This window comes from Corvus moneduloides, chromosome 23 (assembly GCF_009650955.1).
Source record: "Corvus moneduloides isolate bCorMon1 chromosome 23, bCorMon1.pri, whole genome shotgun sequence".
Lineage (NCBI taxonomy): Eukaryota > Metazoa > Chordata > Aves > Passeriformes > Corvidae > Corvus > Corvus moneduloides.
Window position 1 is genome coordinate 234,512 of NC_045498.1, and position 19,790 is coordinate 254,301.

General features: G+C 49.7%; 1 protein-coding gene across 7 annotated transcripts in view; it reads right to left on the reverse strand.

Annotated features, from left to right (window-relative positions):
- Nucleotides 1–8,875: 8,875 nt before the first annotated feature.
- Nucleotides 8,876–19,790, reverse strand: part of LOC116454967 (lethal(3)malignant brain tumor-like protein 3) — a 39,892-nt gene continuing 28,977 nt past the window's right edge. For 6 of the 7 annotated variants that reach the window (XM_032132197.1, XM_032132202.1, XM_032132200.1 and 3 more), the window contains 2 exons: nt 16,194–16,256; nt 8,876–12,891 (listed from right to left, as the gene is read on the reverse strand). In XM_032132197.1, the coding sequence (XP_031988088.1) occupies nt 12,763–12,891; nt 16,194–16,256 (192 nt within the window). In that variant the 3' untranslated portion in view covers nt 8,876–12,762. The remainder of the gene's footprint in view (nt 12,892–16,193; nt 16,257–19,790) is intronic. The other variant, XM_032132198.1, reaches the window with a different exon arrangement.

The window sequence follows — 19,790 nt, forward strand, 5'->3', positions numbered from 1 at the left end:
CGCTGCCCGGGTGGGGTCCGCGCCCAACTCGCCCCAGCTCGCCCGGCACGGACACAGGACGGCTCAGCCATTCCCTGCCCCGTCCTGTGCTTCGGTTCTTGGGGAGAAACATCCCAAAGCTGCCACTCCAGACCCTGGGAGCAGGCGCTGTGCGCTCCTGCTCGCTGGGAACAGGTTTGGAGGGGGTGGCTGAGCACACAGGCATTTACGAGCGAAGCCAGTAGTGCTGTTTGCAATTAAAACAGCCCAGCCCTTTCCAGAGCAAGGCTGCTTCTCGCCCCTGAACCTCAGCAAGCTTCAAAGCCCTCGGCTGGAGTTCATTGGCACCGGATGAGTTTTCACCCCTCCTCTCCAAGAGGTCTCTGGAAAGGACTCGCTGACAGCATGGAGCAGAGCCGAGGAGGCTGGGTGCTGGATGGAATTCGGGAGGGCAAATCACACCAGTTACGGCGCTGTGCTCAGAAGTTTTACCTTGGAAACACCAAGCCTCCCACAGCCCATCCCAATCCACACTCTGTATCCATAATCGCAGAGAGTCGCTGCAGCCCAGCGCCCCAGCACCAGGCCAGGGTCACAGCCGAACGGCCACCACTGCGAAGGCAGCAACAACCGTGAAAAATGCTCTTTATAATCCCTCTGGAAAGGATTAAGCCATGCTGAATGCAGAAATGAAGACATTTTATGGCCACCTAAGGACTGAGCAAGGGAGGAGACACCAGCAAAGGGACCCATGAGGGAATGAGTGGAAATAACAAGGAACTGGTTTTTTTTGGGGAGCAAAAGGGATAATTTTCATTTAGGGAACCTGACACTGTTTCTCCCAGTAAGTTTTCAATTACAGACTGCGTAATGGAAAATCCTGTAATAATTATGTCCATGTTGTAGTGCTATGGAAAATGCTGTAATGAGATTAGGTCTGTGCCGGGCTCCTCCGGAGAGCAGAGGGGCAGCATGCACAACCTGCCCCATGTGCCCATTCCCCTCCATCCTCTCCTGCTCCCCACAGAATTGCCAGGGTTTGGGAACTCTCCTGATGCCCAAATCATGTGGTGGGGAAAGGCTGTGGTTTTCTCCCACTGTAAGAACAAGCTGGAGGCAGTCAGTGAAGGTCTCAAGACATGGCTCTGGCCGAGGCTTTCCAGCCCTCTGATCCTCTTCAGCTTCACCATCTCCATCAGTGAGATTTTTCCTGGAGATATTTATGGCTCCTTCTCTGTTGCTTTCCATGTCCCACTGAATATTGCAGTGCTACCATTCCCCAAGGACCGATAGTCTGAAGAAATCTGATTCTTTTCTGGAGCTGCTAAATGGCACCTCTGCCCTTCCCTGGTGTGATCAGATCTGTGCGTTTACCACTGGTTATATTTGCAGGCACTTCTGGGTGTGATTAGCAGCTGAAGACTGTCAAGGAGTCAAGCTCAGGCGTTAGAGCCTCTCTGGGGGCTGCTGAGAAAACAAAAGCAGCATTTTTCCTTTCCACAGAGGCTCGTGGTAGAGCTCAGCAGAGATGGGTGGTGGCAGAGCCACCCTGAGAGGTCTGAGCCACCCACCAGGGTCCCAGTCACCCATGAGGGGTCTGAGCCACCCACAAGGGCCCAAGCCACCCACCCCATCTATTCCCAGCCCTCTTGCCATTGTACGTTTGGCTGGAGATCCTGACCCAAACACAGCAAGAAAAAAGGTGTGGGAGCTAAAAACAGGGTAAAAAAAGGGAAGAAACAGGGAGGGGAGGAGACGTGCAGGTCCAAAGGGAGGGGGGGAATCTGTGCCATGGGGCCTTCCAAAGCTCTATTCCTTACAGAAGTGCTTATAGAGATTATTGTACTTAATTTATGTAGATCTGCACTGGCACTAGAAGAACTTAGAAACGAATTAAACAGCAACTGAAGAACAGCCCTGGCCTTGGATCTCACCCAGAGGGAAGCAGTTCCTGGGAATCCTGAACCAAGAGGGAGCTCAGCTGTCAGAATGCTGCTTAATCTTCCTAGAGATGACATTAAATTTGGGGTGATTTTATGGGGAAAAGGGAAACAAATCAGCTCACAAACCCCGGAGTTCTCCCAAGGCAACAATGGAAACTCTTTTGGCATCAGTGGCCCAGGGGAAAGGGATCATCTGATGAGCAATGATTTTTGACACTATGTTAAGTAGAAGACTTGGATCCAGTCTCCAAGTGACTGTCTAGATGAAATCCAGGGGAAAAAAGGAGATGCCATTTGGGCGAACACTTTGCTAACCTTGTTAAGAGGGACTGGAGCAATTACACACATGGCTGTAATAGGCAAGAAAATAATTAACACTCTGGCGCAGCTCAAGTGGTGATTTTATGAGTCCTGATGAAGCTGAGCTCCCGTAGGAATATCAGGGTGTGGGGTTTTTTCCACTCTTTTGGGACTATTTCATGATCTTGCATACAACTACTGAATTTTTCCATCTATGGATTTAACTGAGCTGCCCGAGCAGCTGTGAATTAAGGGACCCTCTTGCCCTGTGAGGACAGAGCCCCACCACACCTCACCTCTGGGGACACTTCCCAGCTGATGCTTTCCTAAAGTTATCCAGCATTTACCAAACATTGCAAGGAGCTTTTCTAGGTTAATCATCCTCAGAGCCTGGGCAGGCAGGCATGAGGAAAGAGGAGAGAGGAGAAAAATCCTGCCGTGTTATTACAATAAAACACTCAATAAATACTAAGGAAAGCATTCCATACATCCTGCCTGAAGGAATTCACCGCGCCTGACCTCAGCCAGCTGAAAATCAGCCGTCCCCTGGGCTCACACGAAGGTTAAGGGAGAAAGTCAGCATTTCCACACATCTAATCCCAAAAGAGCTGTTTAATGAGAAGGGGATTCCTTCATTTCCACAGATGATGATTCCTTCAGTATCCAGTGCCGGAGCTGAGACTCCTCAGACAAGACGTTCAGCTTTCTGAGGGCTGATGCCACTTGAAACAAATCAGACCTTTGACAGTGCCCAGTGTGTCTCTGGACCACACCAGATCACATCAAAGCTGTGCTATCTCATTCCCAGCTCTCCCTCGCATGCCAGGAAGAAGGGCTGAGAGCCGGCAGCACTTGTGCGCAGCAGGAACAGGCTCAGGCTGGAGCTCCTGTCCTCGCTTGCCCTCGTGCACAGCAGCTGAGCTCCCTGTGGTAGCTACTGCAGGCCCTGCACCCGTCTGGGTGATGCTCCTCTCTCTCGAACCAGGCAATAGGATGGTCCCCCAGGGTCCAAAGCAAAGAGCAGCCCAGCGGGAGGAGGGCAAGGAAGGTGAAAGCACCTGGTGTTCACAGGGCGTCTCTGACAGAGTGAGCCTGACCCAGTGGGATCAACAGGAGACTTTGTTTTCTTTATCCCTTCCAGCAATTAATCAATTTTACTGCTAAACAAAGCTGACTCTTTGAAGGGGAGGTCTCCTATTTTAAATCTTGTTTCAGGGGAAGTGGTAGATGATCTCGACCAGACGTGTCTTCTTAAAGGGATGCAGATGCTACTGCTCTGGCTGAGCACCCTGGAAGGCAATGGAATCCCAGAATATCCTGAGCTGGAAAAGACCCACAGGGATCATCCAGTCCAGCCCCAGGCCCTGCACAGACACCCTAAATTCCACCCTGGGCATCCCTGGCAGCGCTGCCCAAACGCTCCTGGAGCTCTGGCAGCCTCGGGGCCGTGCCCATTCCCTGGGGAGCCTGGGCAGTGCTCAGCAGCCTCTGGGGGAAGAACCTTTCCCTGCTCTCCAGCCTGAGCCTGCCTTGGCCCAGCTCCAGCCGCTCCCTGGGTGCCGTCCCTGTCCCAGGAGCAGAGATCAGAGCTGCCCCTCGGGAGGAGCCGCAGCCCCGCTGAGCTCTGCCCTCAGTGTCCTCTGCTCCAGCTGGACACACCAAGAGCCCTCAGCTGCTGCTCGTGTGGCCCCTCCTGACCCTTCACCAGCCTTGTAGCCTCTTTTGGATGCCTTCTAGGATTTAAGACCAAACAGCACTTGGAGAATTCACTTTAATACATCATATTCCTCTTCAAAAATGAATTACCTCCTTTCTAACAATCTGAAGGACTTAGACACATATTCCCAGCTCTTCCCACTGGCAAAGCTCATGCAGGAAGATCAGATCCATTGCACCTGGGTGACAGAATGCTCCTGAGGAGGTCCCGGGCTGCAGCATGGACCAGGAGCTCCAGCACCTCACCAAAGACTGTGAACCCGATGCCTCCGGTGCTACTTATGCACCTCTTGAGTGTGGGCGAGAGCCAAAGCTCATTGTTGAGTTCTCCTGCCATGGCAAGCCTCCAGCTGGGGTGGATATTGATTTTTGGGGGACATTAACATATTATTCTCCTCCTGGTTATCACCACAAGCTCTTAGTGGCTACAAGTGGACAGAGGCTACTTTGTCTGTGCTCATGTCTAGTCTTTCCTCTGCAGTTACAGGGGCAAGCTCTGTGTTTTTATCCTGCCTGCAAGAAAATTCTGTGGCTCCATGATCAGAAGCTCCAGTTCAAGTTTATAAAGGTTTTCCATTTGTAGTGGATACAGAGTGCCTTGCAACATCCAGCTGGAAATAGAGTGGTAACATACAATAGAGCCATGCACAGCATCACTCTTGGTTCTTAATGGAATTTGCTTGTAAACAGACATAAACAAGCACCAGCTTCAAGGCAAGAGAAAAGCTTTGGAGGCTCTTTCCTGGGGAAACCTTGTGCAATAGTAAAAAAACCCATAGTCTGCTTCCTGCCCTGCTTACAGCGAGTCCTCGTAAGAGAAACTGCCTGGGTATAAAAAGAAATGACTCACTGAAACTGGTAACACTGAACACAACTTGGTTTTGATCCAAAGCCAAAAATGCTTTATTTATTTGAAATGTAAACGGTTCCTTTATCAACTGCCTGGTTCAGGGGTTGTTTAGGGCAGTTTCCTTCCAAATAGGTTGCTCAGCCCAGAGTTTTGCAAAATCCTGGGAAACAGAGAAAGCAGCAAGGAAGACACAGAAACCCTGTTGGCTGATTTATGGAGAGTGGGAAAGAGGCCTCCCATCCCTTGTGAAAGCATTCCCAGAGCTGCCTTTGCTGGAAACTTGTTGCTGCCACAAGATGAGCAGCGCAGCTCGTGCTGCAGCCACCAGCATCGCTGCCACCTGCACCCAGCACAGCTCCGAGGCTCCTTTCTGCTTCCAGCCCTGTCTGATCTCCCACTGGGGAGCACCGTGGGGGCACAGGGATCCCGACAGAATCCCGTGTCATCGCTGGAGCCACTCCCCTTTGAGCACCGTGGGGTTCCTGCTCGCTTTGGGTCACCCTGGCCTGGCTCTGGCTGTGGTGCTGGGTGCAGTGCTGCTGCCTCCAGCTGGGCTGGATGGACCCAGTGCTGCTTGCTCTGGTTCATCCTGGGCTTTCTGGCCATGGGAAGGGTCTGCAGCCCGGCTCGGTGGGAGCAGGGGAGGCTGAGATGCTGCTGGAGTTGCGCTGCTGCTGCCCAAGAGCATCTTCTGCTGTTCTGTTACAGGATTTGGAGGAGCTGGTGGGAAATCCGATCCAAGGGTCTGCCTTGACCCCGCCAGGCCCTGTCCCCTGGTGCTCAACTCACCACCCCCAGGAGGGACACAGGGAGAGTGGACGGTGTTGGGAAGGAGGGATGGTGGTAAAGAGAAGGGGAGGCCCGTGGGGTCACACACATGTGCAGCATTCATGGAGGGGAAGGGGATTGATTGTGGGATAGCGGCAGAATTAACTGATTGCAGGAAGAATTGATTGGTGGGGAAGGAGCATCACAGGGCAGGGAGATCCCACAGGCACAGCCAGAGAGAGGAAAAAAACCCAGGGAGAAAAAGGGAGAAGGTGCTGCTGAGCTCTGAAGACTTAATCTGGTTAATTCTTTCAGCATGTGGTGTGCTGGCAAAGCGCAAGGAGGAGAAAAATACCTGTTTGTGGGGAAGAAAACAAAAATCAGCGTTTCAGCTGTTGTGTTTCTTCTGAAATGAAGAGCAAGACCTTCCCCAGCCATCGACCAGCAGCACAGACATGCTTAGGAATGGGGAAATTTATATCCGAGCCTCTTCTCTGGCCTACCTCAATTCCACCCATGTGAGAGACGAGTTCAAGACAGAGTGAAAACCATCTGGAGACTCACTGAATAGTTGTGTGGTCCCACTTGGAGCAGCAGAGACACAGCACAGCCTCCCCTGCTCCAGTCCTGCCAGGGATAACAAACCCGGAGCCGCGGGCTCCAGGCACCTGAGCCTGGAGTGGAAAAGCCGCACTAGAGTTTTAGGAGGGTGCACAAAGCAGAGGCGTTTTGGCAACCCCGACCCATAGAGCTGCTGGATTCCAGCACAGCCATGACCCCAGCCATGGAAACCACCTCAGTTTGGAACAATCTTTTGGAAGCGTTTCTGAACGCCCGGGGAATTTGAGTGACTCAAGTGCTGAAAGGGACACGGACAATGCTCTGGTTTAAAAAGCTCCTTAAACCAGCATTGCTGCAAAAAGCCACTCCATGGCCCAAAAGGACCCACTGCTGATGACATGTGAGGACACCAGGCTGAATGATGCTGAAGCCATAACCACATTTTTGAGGACAAAGCACAAGATTAAAGGCACTGGTGCCCTGGCCCAGGATGGGAGTGGGTAGGAAGGGGTTTCCTGGGGGGATGCCAGAGCCCCTCATGCCAGCACCTCTGGGGGCTCTGGCGCTGATACCCTCCTGCACAGGCCTTCAGCACATTTCTTGGAGAAACAGCTGGAAATGTTCCAGCAGCAGATGTATCCGACTCCAAAAAATATCTTGCTTACATTATAAGTATCTGGATGGTGAATAATGTAGAGGAGAAAGTGTCGTGGGGCAATTAATAAACTGAGGCTGTACTTGGTGGCAAGGAGACGAAAATATTAGGGGAAGTGACACGCAAGTCAATAAACAGTGGAGTGTGATTTGGGAAAGGTCTGGCACTTCTGCAGCTGGCTGGGCAGGGCACAGCCAGCCCCACCCTTGAACCCTTCCAACACTCCACTTTTCTCCAATGCCACCCTCCTGAAGCTGGAATTTGCCCGTCAGCTGCAGAGCGCAGGACGGGGACAGCAGGTTCCCTCTCCATCCAGCCCCACATCCTTCTTCCCACTGGGCTGGGCTCTCAGGGGAGTGCAGTTGGTTTGTCTTAACAGTTCCTGCTCCTGGGAGAGTTGTAGGATTTGAGAATTTTAGGTTGTCAGATGAGGCTTGTTGTGGAAACCAGGGTGGTGCAGGATCCAGCCAGTGTGAGAAGGTGAGAGCTGGGGTCTGTACCCCCTCCTTGTACACCCACAGCTAACAGCAGGTGAACTGATAAAATGAGAGACCCCTCTAGTCCCTGGGGCGTTTGCAAATCCTGCTGGGAACTGTGATGGTCTTGGCATGAGGAACAAACCAGTCCCACAGAGCATGGTCATGGCTGACAGAATAACTTGAGCAGGCAAAAAGATCAGGTTTTCCCTGCCCAAGGAAAAATATGACTTGGGACAAAAAAATTCCATGTTTGCCTGAGCAGAACAATCTGCAAATGCAATCAGCCATTTGGGTGATTGATGCTCCCTGCTCTGCTCAAACTTCTCTGTCAAAATCGTGGGGAAAAAAAAAAATCGCTGCTGCAGAGAAACTCAGATCTCCGAAGTGCAAGGACACAGCCACACATCCCAGCACAGCCCCGAGGGAACTAACAAGAGTACAGAGCAGCATTTGATGTTCCCGAGCCTGCTCCAAGCAACCCAGCTCCCCAGACCGGGAATCCGATCACGGTAACAAAAGCAAACAAGCCGGGGTTTAAATAGAAGCAAAAAACCTTGGAAGAGAAAAACCAATGAGAGTGAATGTTTACCCCGAAGATGGGATAGTTTAGAAATTATGGCTGGGAGCCAACTCTCTAATATTTTTAGTTTCAGAAGGTTTGCAAACCTCAGCTGCGAATGTGGCCCCAGCTCTGGCGCCCTTGGATGGGTGCCCTGCTGCAGGTGCAGCTCCAGCACCTGGGGAGGAGCAGGAGGAAAAGTTCAGTACCTCATTTTGGGGCACGTTAGAGAATGGTTTGCAATTTATCAGCTAATTATGATTAGAGCAGAAACAGGTAAGGTTAATTATCATGGTTATGGTCACAGAGTGAAGACGCTCAGGGGGGCATTAAGGAAAGGGAAAACAGACACAGACCCCAAAATGCAGAGTTTTAACAAGGATTCATACTGAGAACAAGTTCTTGCTAGTTTTAGTTACAAACCCAACTTTGGGAGTTGCTTTAGGAAAATGAAAAGTTCTGGGATGGTTTGTGATAGGAAACCATGAGGGATTAAGTAATCCAAGAGGAAACCACGAGCCTTCCAGTGCCTACAGGGTCTCTGGGAGAGCTGGAGAGGGACTCTGGACAAGGGCCTGGAGCGACAGAACAAGGGGAAATGGCTTCCCACTGCCAGAGGGCAGGGATAGAAGGGATATTGGGAAGGAATTGCTCCCTGTGAGGGTGGGGAGGCCCGGGCACAGGTTGCTTCAGAGGAGCCACGGCTGTCCCATCTCTGAATGGTCTTTAAGGCCCCTTCCATCCCAGATCATCCCAGGATTCTGTGATTAAAACCTGGCAGCAGCAGAGGACAGTGAGGAACAGGGCATCGGGCACAGCTGCAGCAGCTGGTGCTGTCCTGTGAACACATCAAGGAGAGCTCAAGTACAGAGATGAGCGATACAGACAGAAGAGATAAAAATGAAGATGCTGCCTTGTTCTGTGACTGCCAGATTTAGGTTTAGGGGAAGGACAACAACGTGATGACCAACCCCTCCCCGTGCCAGCCCTCCAGGGCAGACATCCCCCATGCCTCCCCGAGCACTGCTGGGCTCAGCCCCGCACACAGAAGAAACAAACCAGGTGTGAACGTATATTAATTTTATTCACATTTCCAGAGGAAAGCATCGGTGGAGTGCAAGGTCATGGCTATTGTCGAAAAGCTCAAGTATTTGGTTTTAAACAGGCAGACATTTCTGAGGCTGAGCTGAGCCCCTGCTCCCTTCCCCTGCACGTGTTTCCAGTTCAAGTAACAGGAATCTCCAAAATAAGCTGGCTCATCACATGATGGGGGGGGATGTCAAAAACCTTAAAGCTCTCTGTGGTATAAATCCCTAAGCAGGGCATAGAAGTAGCAGGCAGGAAATCTCGTACAGCTGAACTGGCTTATCCCTGGGCCGAGTGTCGGGTTTTTCCTTCGGCTGCGGAGTTTTGCTGTCGGCGACGCCAAACGCTCCTGTCCAACTTTAATGCAATTCATTACCCAGAGCTGAAGTTTGCTGCTACTGGATTATGAGGATGATTGTTGGTGATGGCACAGAAAAATTTTAACAGGACTCCCAACCGAGGAGAAAAAGAGAAAAGGAGAAAAAATTTGATTGCTTTGGATTTCAAAAACAGCGACAAGGGAACAAAACCACAGCCAGGAATAAGATCTTGAGAAGTGGAACTTCCCAATTGCGCTGCTGGCCCATGGGAACTTGTCACAGCTCCGGGCTGCTTCTAAGGAATATATTTGTATTTCTAAGAGACTCCTGGGTTCAGCTGGGCCAACAACTGGTTCCTGCTGACATCCAGCAGACTCGACATCCTCCCAATCCCAGCCTGCATTAACCACCTTCAGTTTTGCTCCCCACAGAGCCACAACTTTTGGATTTTTGCTTCAAAGTGCACGTTTCAAATTACACAAGGCATCAGATAAGGCCTCTGCAGAGCCCTGGCCGTGCCACAGGCCTGGAGCACGGCTGGGAACAGGCGGAGCACGGTTTGGACAGGCAGCAGGGCACGGGGCAAGCAACACTCCCTGACACAAGCAGAATGGCACCAGCAACTGATGAATTCCTAAGTTATGGGGCTAAAAGATGAGCTGGTTTAGTTCTTTTCTATCTTGTAAGTATCAGGGAGTTTTAAATGTGTCCAGTGAAGACACTGGAAGTCTTTCTGCCCTGTGAAGTTGCCGGATTTTATTGGAATACAGCTATATTTGGGAAAGGAGTGGGTAATAGATGTGTGCACATTCTTACTTGCTCTGCAAAGACAATTATCAGATTACAAAAAAAGGCACAAGAAGCACATTCCTCCTTCTTCCATCCCTAAAAGGTTCCTCCTTCCCCCCTGCTGAAAGCACTGCGCTGGCTGTCACTGAACAACCTCCAAGTACACATTTTCCTCTTTGATCCAGCTGGCTCGGAAGCCCCAAGGATTAAAGATTTCTCTTCTGTTTGAATAATTTCACTGACTAGAACCTCATTGCTTGTTTAACCGATTCTCTTCATCCTCCATCTATATATAGTAAAAGAAACGGAATTAATATTATATTTTGGTTTATTGCTAGAAGCAATCTGCTGTCCCCCAACTCAGGCTCCCAGAGGAAGGAGGTGAAACAGAAAATCTGGCAGGACCTGCTTGCTTTAAACAAGAAAAAGGCAAAATTGCACTTGCCCCACCTGGCTGGGTGTCACAGAAGGGGAAACTGGGGCAAGGAAGGGCTCGGGGTTATTTAGCAAGTCAGTGGAGAGCCAGGAATAAAACAGCCCAGCTCTGGATCCTCTGTTCCAGTTGTCAAGAAACAATTTTGCTTTGCCCAAAGGCGAGTTCTGTCAGAGGACAGGACATGCCACTTACAATTCAAGTCTTTATGTCGACACTGGATGTGCAGAGCGGGATAAAGGAATGTGTGACTCTTTGGTGAATATCCTGGTTATCATACTAAAAATGCATTTTAATAAACTAAATTCACCCCTTGCCTAGTCCTTAACACTGCAAGAAATTTCTCCCCTGCAGCTGCCTGGCTGATATTTAATGGTTCAGCTATTAAACATCCCACCAAACCTGTGTCTTCTCTGTGAAGGCTTAAACTCCTTAAATTCTTATTTAAAAAAAAAAAAAAAAAAATGGAAACAAACTGCTCTAAATATTATTCCAGGACTGAATGGCTTCAGTGGTGTGGGTTCTACTTACAATTTTAAGGAACCTTCTGCTTCAGACAAGTCACAAGAACCTTCTCAGCAGCAGGAGGGTTGGACAAAGGACGTGGGTGACGCAGGAAGGGGGAACAAGTGTGTTCCTTGTGTCAGTCACCACGCAGTCACAGGCAGCGTGTTCACTCTGTTCCCGATGGCTCCTGGGAAGCCACGCTGGTGGCAGAGATGCCAAGGGAGTTTGAGGTGCCTGTGGATGGATCACGACATCCACACAGCCTGGCAGAGGCTGAGGACAGAACCTCCTTTGGCAGCACCAGGTCACAGCCCCAGTGCTCCCAGGGATTCCCACACACAGGATTCAGCCTGGCAGCTACGGATGAGGAGTGCAAGGGCTGCCTGAGCTGAGGCGGTTCTAGAACAGCCAAACAACTGCCAGGGAGAGTGGCCAGAGGGGGAGCCATGAGCTGGGGCTGCCAGGAGTAGGTGGGAACACCGAGCGCAGCCCAGCGGGACCCACCGCGTCTCCCAAGGGGAGAGGACAGCTCGGGAAGTACCCGTGTGGAAAGCCCCATGCAGGATGTCCATGGGCTCTGAGGGAGCAGGAACCGCCTGTGCTCCCATCCAGGAGAGCACAGGCTGCACATGCAGGAACACAGCCACAGGCTCCACTCCTTCCCCACAGAGCAACTCTCTCTTTTGGGAAGTAATTGTTCCCCCACTTTGCTGTTTAAATCCCGATTCCTCTCCAATCTCATATCCCTGTGTGCTCTGCCTGCCTCCCTCCCGGAGGCAGAGGAGCTGCTGCCCTCCGGCTCTCTGGCAGAACACACTGAAGTCCACCTCAAGGGGAGAAGGCCAAAGCACTTCACACTCATCAGTCGGGATTGTTCAAAAGAAAAGCCACTTGTTTCTAGGAAATCTGTTCACACACACTCTGGCCACTGCTGGGTTTCCAACTCCTATTCTGAGCATTTGGCTGACAGTGGAGAGGACGAGAACAAACATACATCCAACCCCCAAGTGCTCCTGATTGTGCCATTTTGCCAGAAGATGCTCCTGGCCCAGAAGCAGCTGCACAAAAGCACTGATAGCAGAATTACAGCTAACATTTCTCTCTGTCTCCAGTGGCAGACGCCCGTATGGGATCTCTGCCTACCCAAAGCTCACCTGCAAGCCCCTGCTTCCTGACAGGCAATGACAGCAATGAGGACATTTGGTTGCTGGCAGAACGAGTGCAAGCCATCCCTGATGGAAACCCTCTGCCCATGCTCCCTTCCTGCTGGGGTGTAGGCAGCCCAGCAGCCAAGGGTATCACAACAACCAGTAGGGAAAACTGGAATTTAACGATCAGTCCTGAAAAGGTCAGCTCCTGAGTCACAGCAGAGAAGGATAGGGGGGAGTTGCTTTGAAGTGCATCTTTTTCCTCTCTTTTATTACAGAACACATTAAACTCGCTGGTGATCACTCAGTCTTTCAGGCACTATCACTGGACACAAAGCCAGTTTTACTCAAAACTTTCTTCTTGCTCCTGCAGCTCCACCAGTGCTACCCTGGATTCCCCTTAGAACTGGAGGTTTCTTCTCGATCTCAAAAAGAGATTGATATATCAAAACCAAATTCAATTACAAAATATAATAATATCCTCTTCTTGGAAGTGAAGCTGCCCCATATTCCAGACTGTGGCAGGATTTTTATAACCTCAAACCATTTTTACTAAGTTCTACTTAAAATACGTCCGAGTCCCAATCCACCTGTCCGGCGCATTGTAATGCTCACAGCTGAAGATCCATTCCCTGTCAGTTCCTCCTGGGATCTGCCAAAGGCCTCCTCTCAGTTGTCTTCTGCAGACTTGAACATGAGGATGGCATTGTAGATCTTCAGAGCAGGGCCCAGCTTGATGCTGAGTATTTTGACGATGTCGTTCTGCTTGAGGAGCAGGAAGGCCTCGCCATCAATCTGCTGAGGTTGGAACACAAACAGGACAGGGATTAACCACCAAGGGACAGGCAGGATTCCCACTTCTGGTCATTCTGGGATTCCTCCCTCGTTCTGGCACCTATACCCCACGATGTCCCCTTTTCAAGGGGCACAGACCTCATCTCACAGCATTTTTCCTAGAAAGGGAGAAGCTCCAGGTGTGTCCCTGCCCATGGCAGGGGGTGGAATGAGATCAGCTCTAAGGGCCTTTCTAACTCAGACCATTCCATGATTCCACATGCTATATAGACTAAGGCGTAGTGAAGATGCAATATGGCTGGAAAAACAGTCTCCTAATCCACCAACAAGGAGATATATTCAATTAGATGCATATTAAGCAAGTGATTAACATACTACCATGTGAAAATCCAGGATGCTGTAGGTAGCAGTGAGTGAAATCATGACATACTGTTTCTGGAAAAGGTTAAAAATTCACTTGAGCAAGAACATCCACAGAGACAACACAGATATAATTAATACAAACCCCAAATGCTGCAGGGATGAAGCCAAAGATTAATGGACACAGACAAACAATATGTGTCTCCCTAAGTTATTCCATTAAAGTCCATTTACAGAGACTGACAGCGTCTCCTCCTCTCACTTGATGCTCACCAGTGCAGCACACACCACCGGACACTCAGCCCAGCCAGAATAACAATTCTGCTATTTTTGTAGTCTTCCCAACTAGAATTTTTTTGGATGTCAATGCCTGGTGCAAGAGGAAACACTGAGTAAACCCAGAAAACACATAATTAAAGCAAAGAGCTGGCAGCCACGAGATTCGGTTTTCCCACCTTTCACCAGACAAGAGACCCTCAGCAAGTTACTTAACCTCCCGCTTCAGTAACTGGGAGGAACTGGGAAGTTAATTCCTCCACTGGGAATGACAGTAGTGCTCCCAGTCCACAGATGGCCACGCCATGTCCCTGAATCTTATTTTCAAGCTGCTGCGAGTCTACACTGCTGCAATGAATGTGTTAAAAATAGCTTGAAACAAATGGGACTGTGCTGCTTAAATTAAATAATAGAGTCAAGAGGAGCAGAAAACTGCTGGAAAACAGTCCTACATTTCAAAATGGTTTTGTGTCCAATGTTATTTATTCCTATGCTTCATTTTCACCACATTGCCTCACACTTGCTTATTTTAAACAGTCCTGCCCTGACTGAACTGGACCTAGAAACGAGTCTGTGCTTTATTATTCATTTCTTTGTTCCATCTTATTTGGATGGGTTTTAGAATTCTGTGCACAATTTGTTCTCTTCACTCCTAATGTAAGCAGCAACTTATCCCTCTCCAGCCCCCCACCAAGGGAAGTCTGCAGGGATTTATTTATCCTGGACATGAAGCACTTGGAGGCTGATCCTGGACAGTGCAGGGAAGTTCAGCTCTCCTGTCACTCACACCTGTATTCTGGCCAAAGCCAAACTGCTAAAAGGGTTTTAATTTCAAACTGACCATGTGGTTTGAGCATAAACTAGAAAAACAACACAAGCCCCTCTAGTTTGGCATAGGGAATCACACTTTGAGGCCGCAGAAAATAAGGATTAAACCAGACTGCGGCTATGGCACTCTCAGAACCAGAAAGCAGTCGCTGTGTTCAGCACCAGAAGAAATAAAATACATGGAGAATGGCTGGATTTATTAGAAGATCTGCTGGTACATCTCACCACTGAATACACCTTTTACACTCAGCTACACCGAAAGATGGGTCCATTTGAGTAAATTTCACTATTCCCACTATATTCAGTTAATGAGTATTCTACTGTATTGTCACGCTGGGGACAGTGCTTTATGCAAACCCCCATTTCTTTTGCTTCCTATTTTGTGTGTGTCTGCATGGTTTTTAAAACAAGGGAAAACAAAACACAGATACATAAATCCACAAAACGCACTGCAGCCTGATTCCCCCTGAAAGGGAGCCAGCTCTGGAGCAGACAGCAATTACAGAGCTGCCCTTTCCAGTCACTGCCACGGAGGAGAAGTGACTCCAGCCCTTCCCTGGAGCTCAGGCTCCAGTCAGACAGGAGAGCTCTGAGGACAGAATCACAGAACCATGGGATGGTTTGGGTTGGAAGGAACCCTAAATCTCATCTCATTACTCCCCCTGTCATGGGCTGGGACACCTTCCACTGTCCCAGGCTGCTCCAAGCCCTGTCCAACCTGGCCTTGGACACTGCCAGGGATCCAGGGGCAGCCACAGCTGCTCTGGGCACCCTGTGGTCTCCCCACCCTCACAGGGAGGAACTTCTTTCTAATTCCCACCCTCCTTCAGGTAAAGGCCATTGCCCCTTGTCCTGTCACTCCTCATCCAAAGTCCCTCTCCAGCTCTCCTGGAGCCCCTTCAGGCACTGGAAGGGGCTCTGAGCTCTCCCTGGAGCTTTCTCTTCACCAGGTGAACACTCCCCCCAGCTCTCCCAGCCCGACTCCAGAGCAGAGGGGCTCCAGCCCTGGAGCAGCTCCTCTGGATTCACTCCAGCAGCTCCATATCCTTCTGAAGCTGGTGCCCATGGCTGGAGGCAGCTCTGCAGGTGGGGAATCACCTGAGCAGGACAGAGGGGCAGAACCCCCCCACGCGCTGCCCACACCATGGGATGAGGCCAGGACACGGTACATCTGTGTAAATTCATCAGGGGCTCCTAAAGAACTCCAAGTGACACCTGCAATGTAAGTGGAAGCTGAAGCACCCAACAGACCCTTGACTATGCTCCACCTAGAGAGGTGTGCCAAAAACCAGCACAGCCACACCCTGTGCCCTTGGAGGTCTCCCAGAAGCCACGGTGACCACACCAGGAACGGGACCAGAGCCCAGCCTGGTCAGGACAGGACATTGACAGGACACACCTCACACAGGACATGCTCTGACTTCCCAACCTCTACTTGTCCAAAGGAAAGGTTCCCCTCCTGCTCTCAGCCCAGACCATGGGGGAAGCCAGCGATTCCTGGGAAACCCTGCGCCTGCCAGGCTCCCCAGGAGGAGCAGGCACATGTCCTCGTTAGAGGCAGCAGCTGAGATCCTCACTAACCCTTCCAACAGGGCATCTTTAGAGCAGTGCCAAACCCATGGCATGACGGTCCAAGACAGGATGTTAAGCATAAGCTCAGGGATTGGAACTGCAGGGGAAATTTAAAGCAGCAGGATGCAATTAGCCATGCTGGAATTCAGTTCCATGCTGAGGCTGCCTCCTAAATACCACAGACTCTGCAATGACACGGCTGAGCAGGTCTGAGCTCTCTGCCATAATTCCAGGGATCTGAGCACAGGGTCTGGGCACACCCCGCTTACCTCTTCCCTGAACACAGACGCTTGTTCTTTGCAGCCAGGCAAACGCTGGATAAAGCTCACCACCTGCAATTGCATGTGAGAGAAAGGAAACACAGCCAATTAAAATGAGACACCATCAAGCAGAACCCTCTTAGTTCTGTATGAGAATTCTCTATGCAAGAATACTTAAACTTTAATAGTCAAAACTCTCATATTAATGAAGGATATAGATGGAAAACACTGCTGCGTGAAACACTGCTGGGTTGTTGCTGCAACTCCTCTGCATGTTTTGGTTACCAGCAATAACTGCTCCTATTGCCATTTGACCATTTCTCTCCCTGTAAGAATCCAGCTTCTCCACTCCTCTAAAAGGTCCTCACAGAATCAACACTATTTTTCCAGATTTAAAGCTGTATATGGCTTACACTATTTTAAACCCACTCATGACTTCACTTTCTCTGCAATACTGTTGGAAAGTAAAACTAACAAGAAAAAAAGGATTTAGACCGTTTCCCACGATGACATGCCTGTAAGAGACAAGATAAACCAACTGAATGAGCACTGCTGGTTTACCAACATCCAGAGGCAGAAGAGCTGGGAAGGAAAGGAGTTTTGGTTCTATTTAATCTGTGCTAGGTGCACAGGATCCACGGAACCAAGAGGATTCAACAAGTAAAAGTTAATTTTACATTTCACATTAGGGAAAATCTTTCTAAGCAAGGAATCTGTCAACATTTGGAACAATCTCCCTGGAGTCATGCAAGCAGCCCTGGGGTTGCATTATGTAACACCAAGGAGTGTGAGGAGCAGCCCCATGTACAGTCAAGGATGACTTAATGTGCATTGTCTTCTCCAGCTGCAGCCTCACTGGTTCACAGGAGATTTGTATATTGAGGCATAATCAGATCAAACATCTCCTGTTAATTGGATGCTCCCTTGCAGGAGCAGCTCTGCTTCATGAGGCGTAACCATGTGAGCTGTTGCAGATGTGACATTTCTTCCCTGCACACAAACAAGCAGCTGGGAGGGGTCACTGTCAGATACAGGCTCCCTTCAACTCAGAATTGTCAAAGTCTCTCCTAAATCATGTCCCTGCACCTCCAGATCATCCTACCACTAGACTTGGAGTCATTCCCTTCCCCCCAGTTCCAACCAGGCAGGAACGGGCTCTCAGAGTGCCCTCCAGGTTTGCTCTGCCCTGGCAGGAGCAGCCCTGACTCCAGTGGTTTCTGTTATGTAACCTGAAAGCAGAGCATCCCTCTCCTTCGTCCTTCTCTTCTGCTCCATCTTAAAGGGAACCCCTAAAATCCACATCTCCATTGGGCAGTGACTCCAAATTTTCTTCTGTAGAAGTGCAAACTCCTTTTAGTAACCAGTAACAAAATACTACTTTCCTTTTGAGTCTCCCACCCCCGCTAATAATTAAAACACAAATGAAAATCCTTCTGCCGGGTCTGGTTCCTTCCAGAATTTCAAATACAGTTGGACCCTTGGGGCAAGAGCTGAGTGCTCTTGAGTGTCTGTGGCACTGAGAGGCTGGCAGACATCTCCAGGGAATGAGCTGAGCTTGCCTTGCTCCTGTGTCCTTCCCAGCACAACTGCTGCTGGCTCCTGTCACTGACACGGAGTGACAGACCTTTGATCTGCCCCACAAGTCCTTTGTAGGGACACCGCAAGCTCTCGGCGCCACTGGAGAGGCCTCCTGAACACAACAGGAGCTCTGGGGTTTACCAGGAACGGAGAACAGAGAGGGAAGGAAGATGCAAGAGAGAAAAAGGGAGAGAAGGTCCCCAGGCAACAAGACAGACCCCAGGTATCACTGAGCCACTGTCACTGCTGGGGAGGAAGGTTCTCAAACCAAGATGGGGCGGTTGAGGGATGAGGGAGGCTCGGGGCACAAGGACAGAACACAGTGACACCACAGGAAACCAACACAACCCCACAATGGTGGCAGGGAAGCCCTGAACTCTGGGAAAGGCTGAGACTGGAGGGGCTCACGGTGAGGGTGGGACAGGTGCTGCACAGGTTGGGAACACAGTGGGATCACAGCTTTTCTGTGAGGAGGTGAAAGGCTGCTGGCCCTTCCTGCTGTAACCACTTCATGGCTCACAGAACTGTTTGCTGAAACTCCTACACTGCCAAAGCACGCTGGTGAAGGGAAAGAGCTCTGTAATCCTGAGAACACCCTGGTAACTGGATGTGACCCTTCTGGGAGGTGCTGATGTGTGACAGACACTGAGATCAGCACAGACAGGTGTCCCTTGGTGACAAAGCAGCCCCACACTGCACCCCTTCCACAGCCACTGCAGGACTGACCCCTCCCGAGGCCCCGGAGAGGCGCTGGGTTAACGGGGATTGAGAACCCCACTCACACTTGGCACAAGGACAGTTCCCCACCCCCCTCCAGGCATTAGCATTTGGTGCAGGATTAACTAATGAACGCTACAACTCTAGCACATCTTAATGTTCTTCTATGAGTCAATAGGCTGTGCTCTGAAAACAAGACAGGAAGCTTTCAATAAATACCAAAGCTGCATTACAGTAACCACTCTTAGTGACTGCTCAGTGTTACCACGACTTTCCTAGCTTGAGGGCCCCTAAATACTGCTGCTGCTGCTGCTCTGCCATTTCAGCTGTTCTCAACCAGCAGAGAATTAAAGCAAGGTTTTTTTCCTTAATGTGGGTTTTATAAAATAAAAACAGCTCTTCAGCCTGAAACCAAAGGAGAATTTTACACCCCCATCACTCCTGTTTCAGATCAGCAGAATGGACTCCTTTGCGCAGCAGAGTTCAAAGCACAACCCAAAGGCAAATGTTTGCCCTGCAGGAAGACGTTGGGAGCCCAAATGCCGACAGACCAAATGTACTTTGGACTCCCTAAAACACAGCAAGTCCTGCTGCTTTCAACTCCCAGACCTGTGGCTACATTGCACTGCACATGCTGAGCCTGCAAGTGCTCAGAGAGAGCCCAAATTGACTCCTCTGGGAATTTGTGATGAACATAATTTGCAAAACCAGACCCACTTTACTGAAATTCAAGATAAAACTTGTAATGACTTCAGCCAGTCCATTTTGGTGCTGCAACTGAGCTTTTTAATGTGCCATTCACACTGCTACTGGCAGCCAAAAGTTCCCCGGTTGTTTCAGGCTGCAGCAGAGTTCAGTTTATTCTGTGTTGGAATCACTATATCCAATGCCCTGCATCCATGTCTGTGGTCCCTGCTCACACTCATTCGTTATCAAACTAATATCCCAGTTAAATTTACCCAGCAGTTGCTTTAAAGGTCAACTGCAAAGGACAAATTTTACTTGGCTTGGATCCTGACACTGTACTTCCATGAAGCAGCCTCCTGTTTTATCCAAAAGAAAGAGATTTTGATTATCATGTCAGAGGATTATCTGCTTCTGACTTTATTGATTTGCTAAAAGACCTTTTGGACAAATCATTGGAAGCTTTCCCAAAAGGACAGGAACAGTAAATCTTTCAGAGATTTTTTTTTCTTCCTTGGTATGAATTTAATTCTAACACATTTTTATTGAAAATTAAAAAAAACCATAACCAAAACCCAACACCACCACAAAACCACAACAACTCAACATAAAAAAGGACTAAGTTTT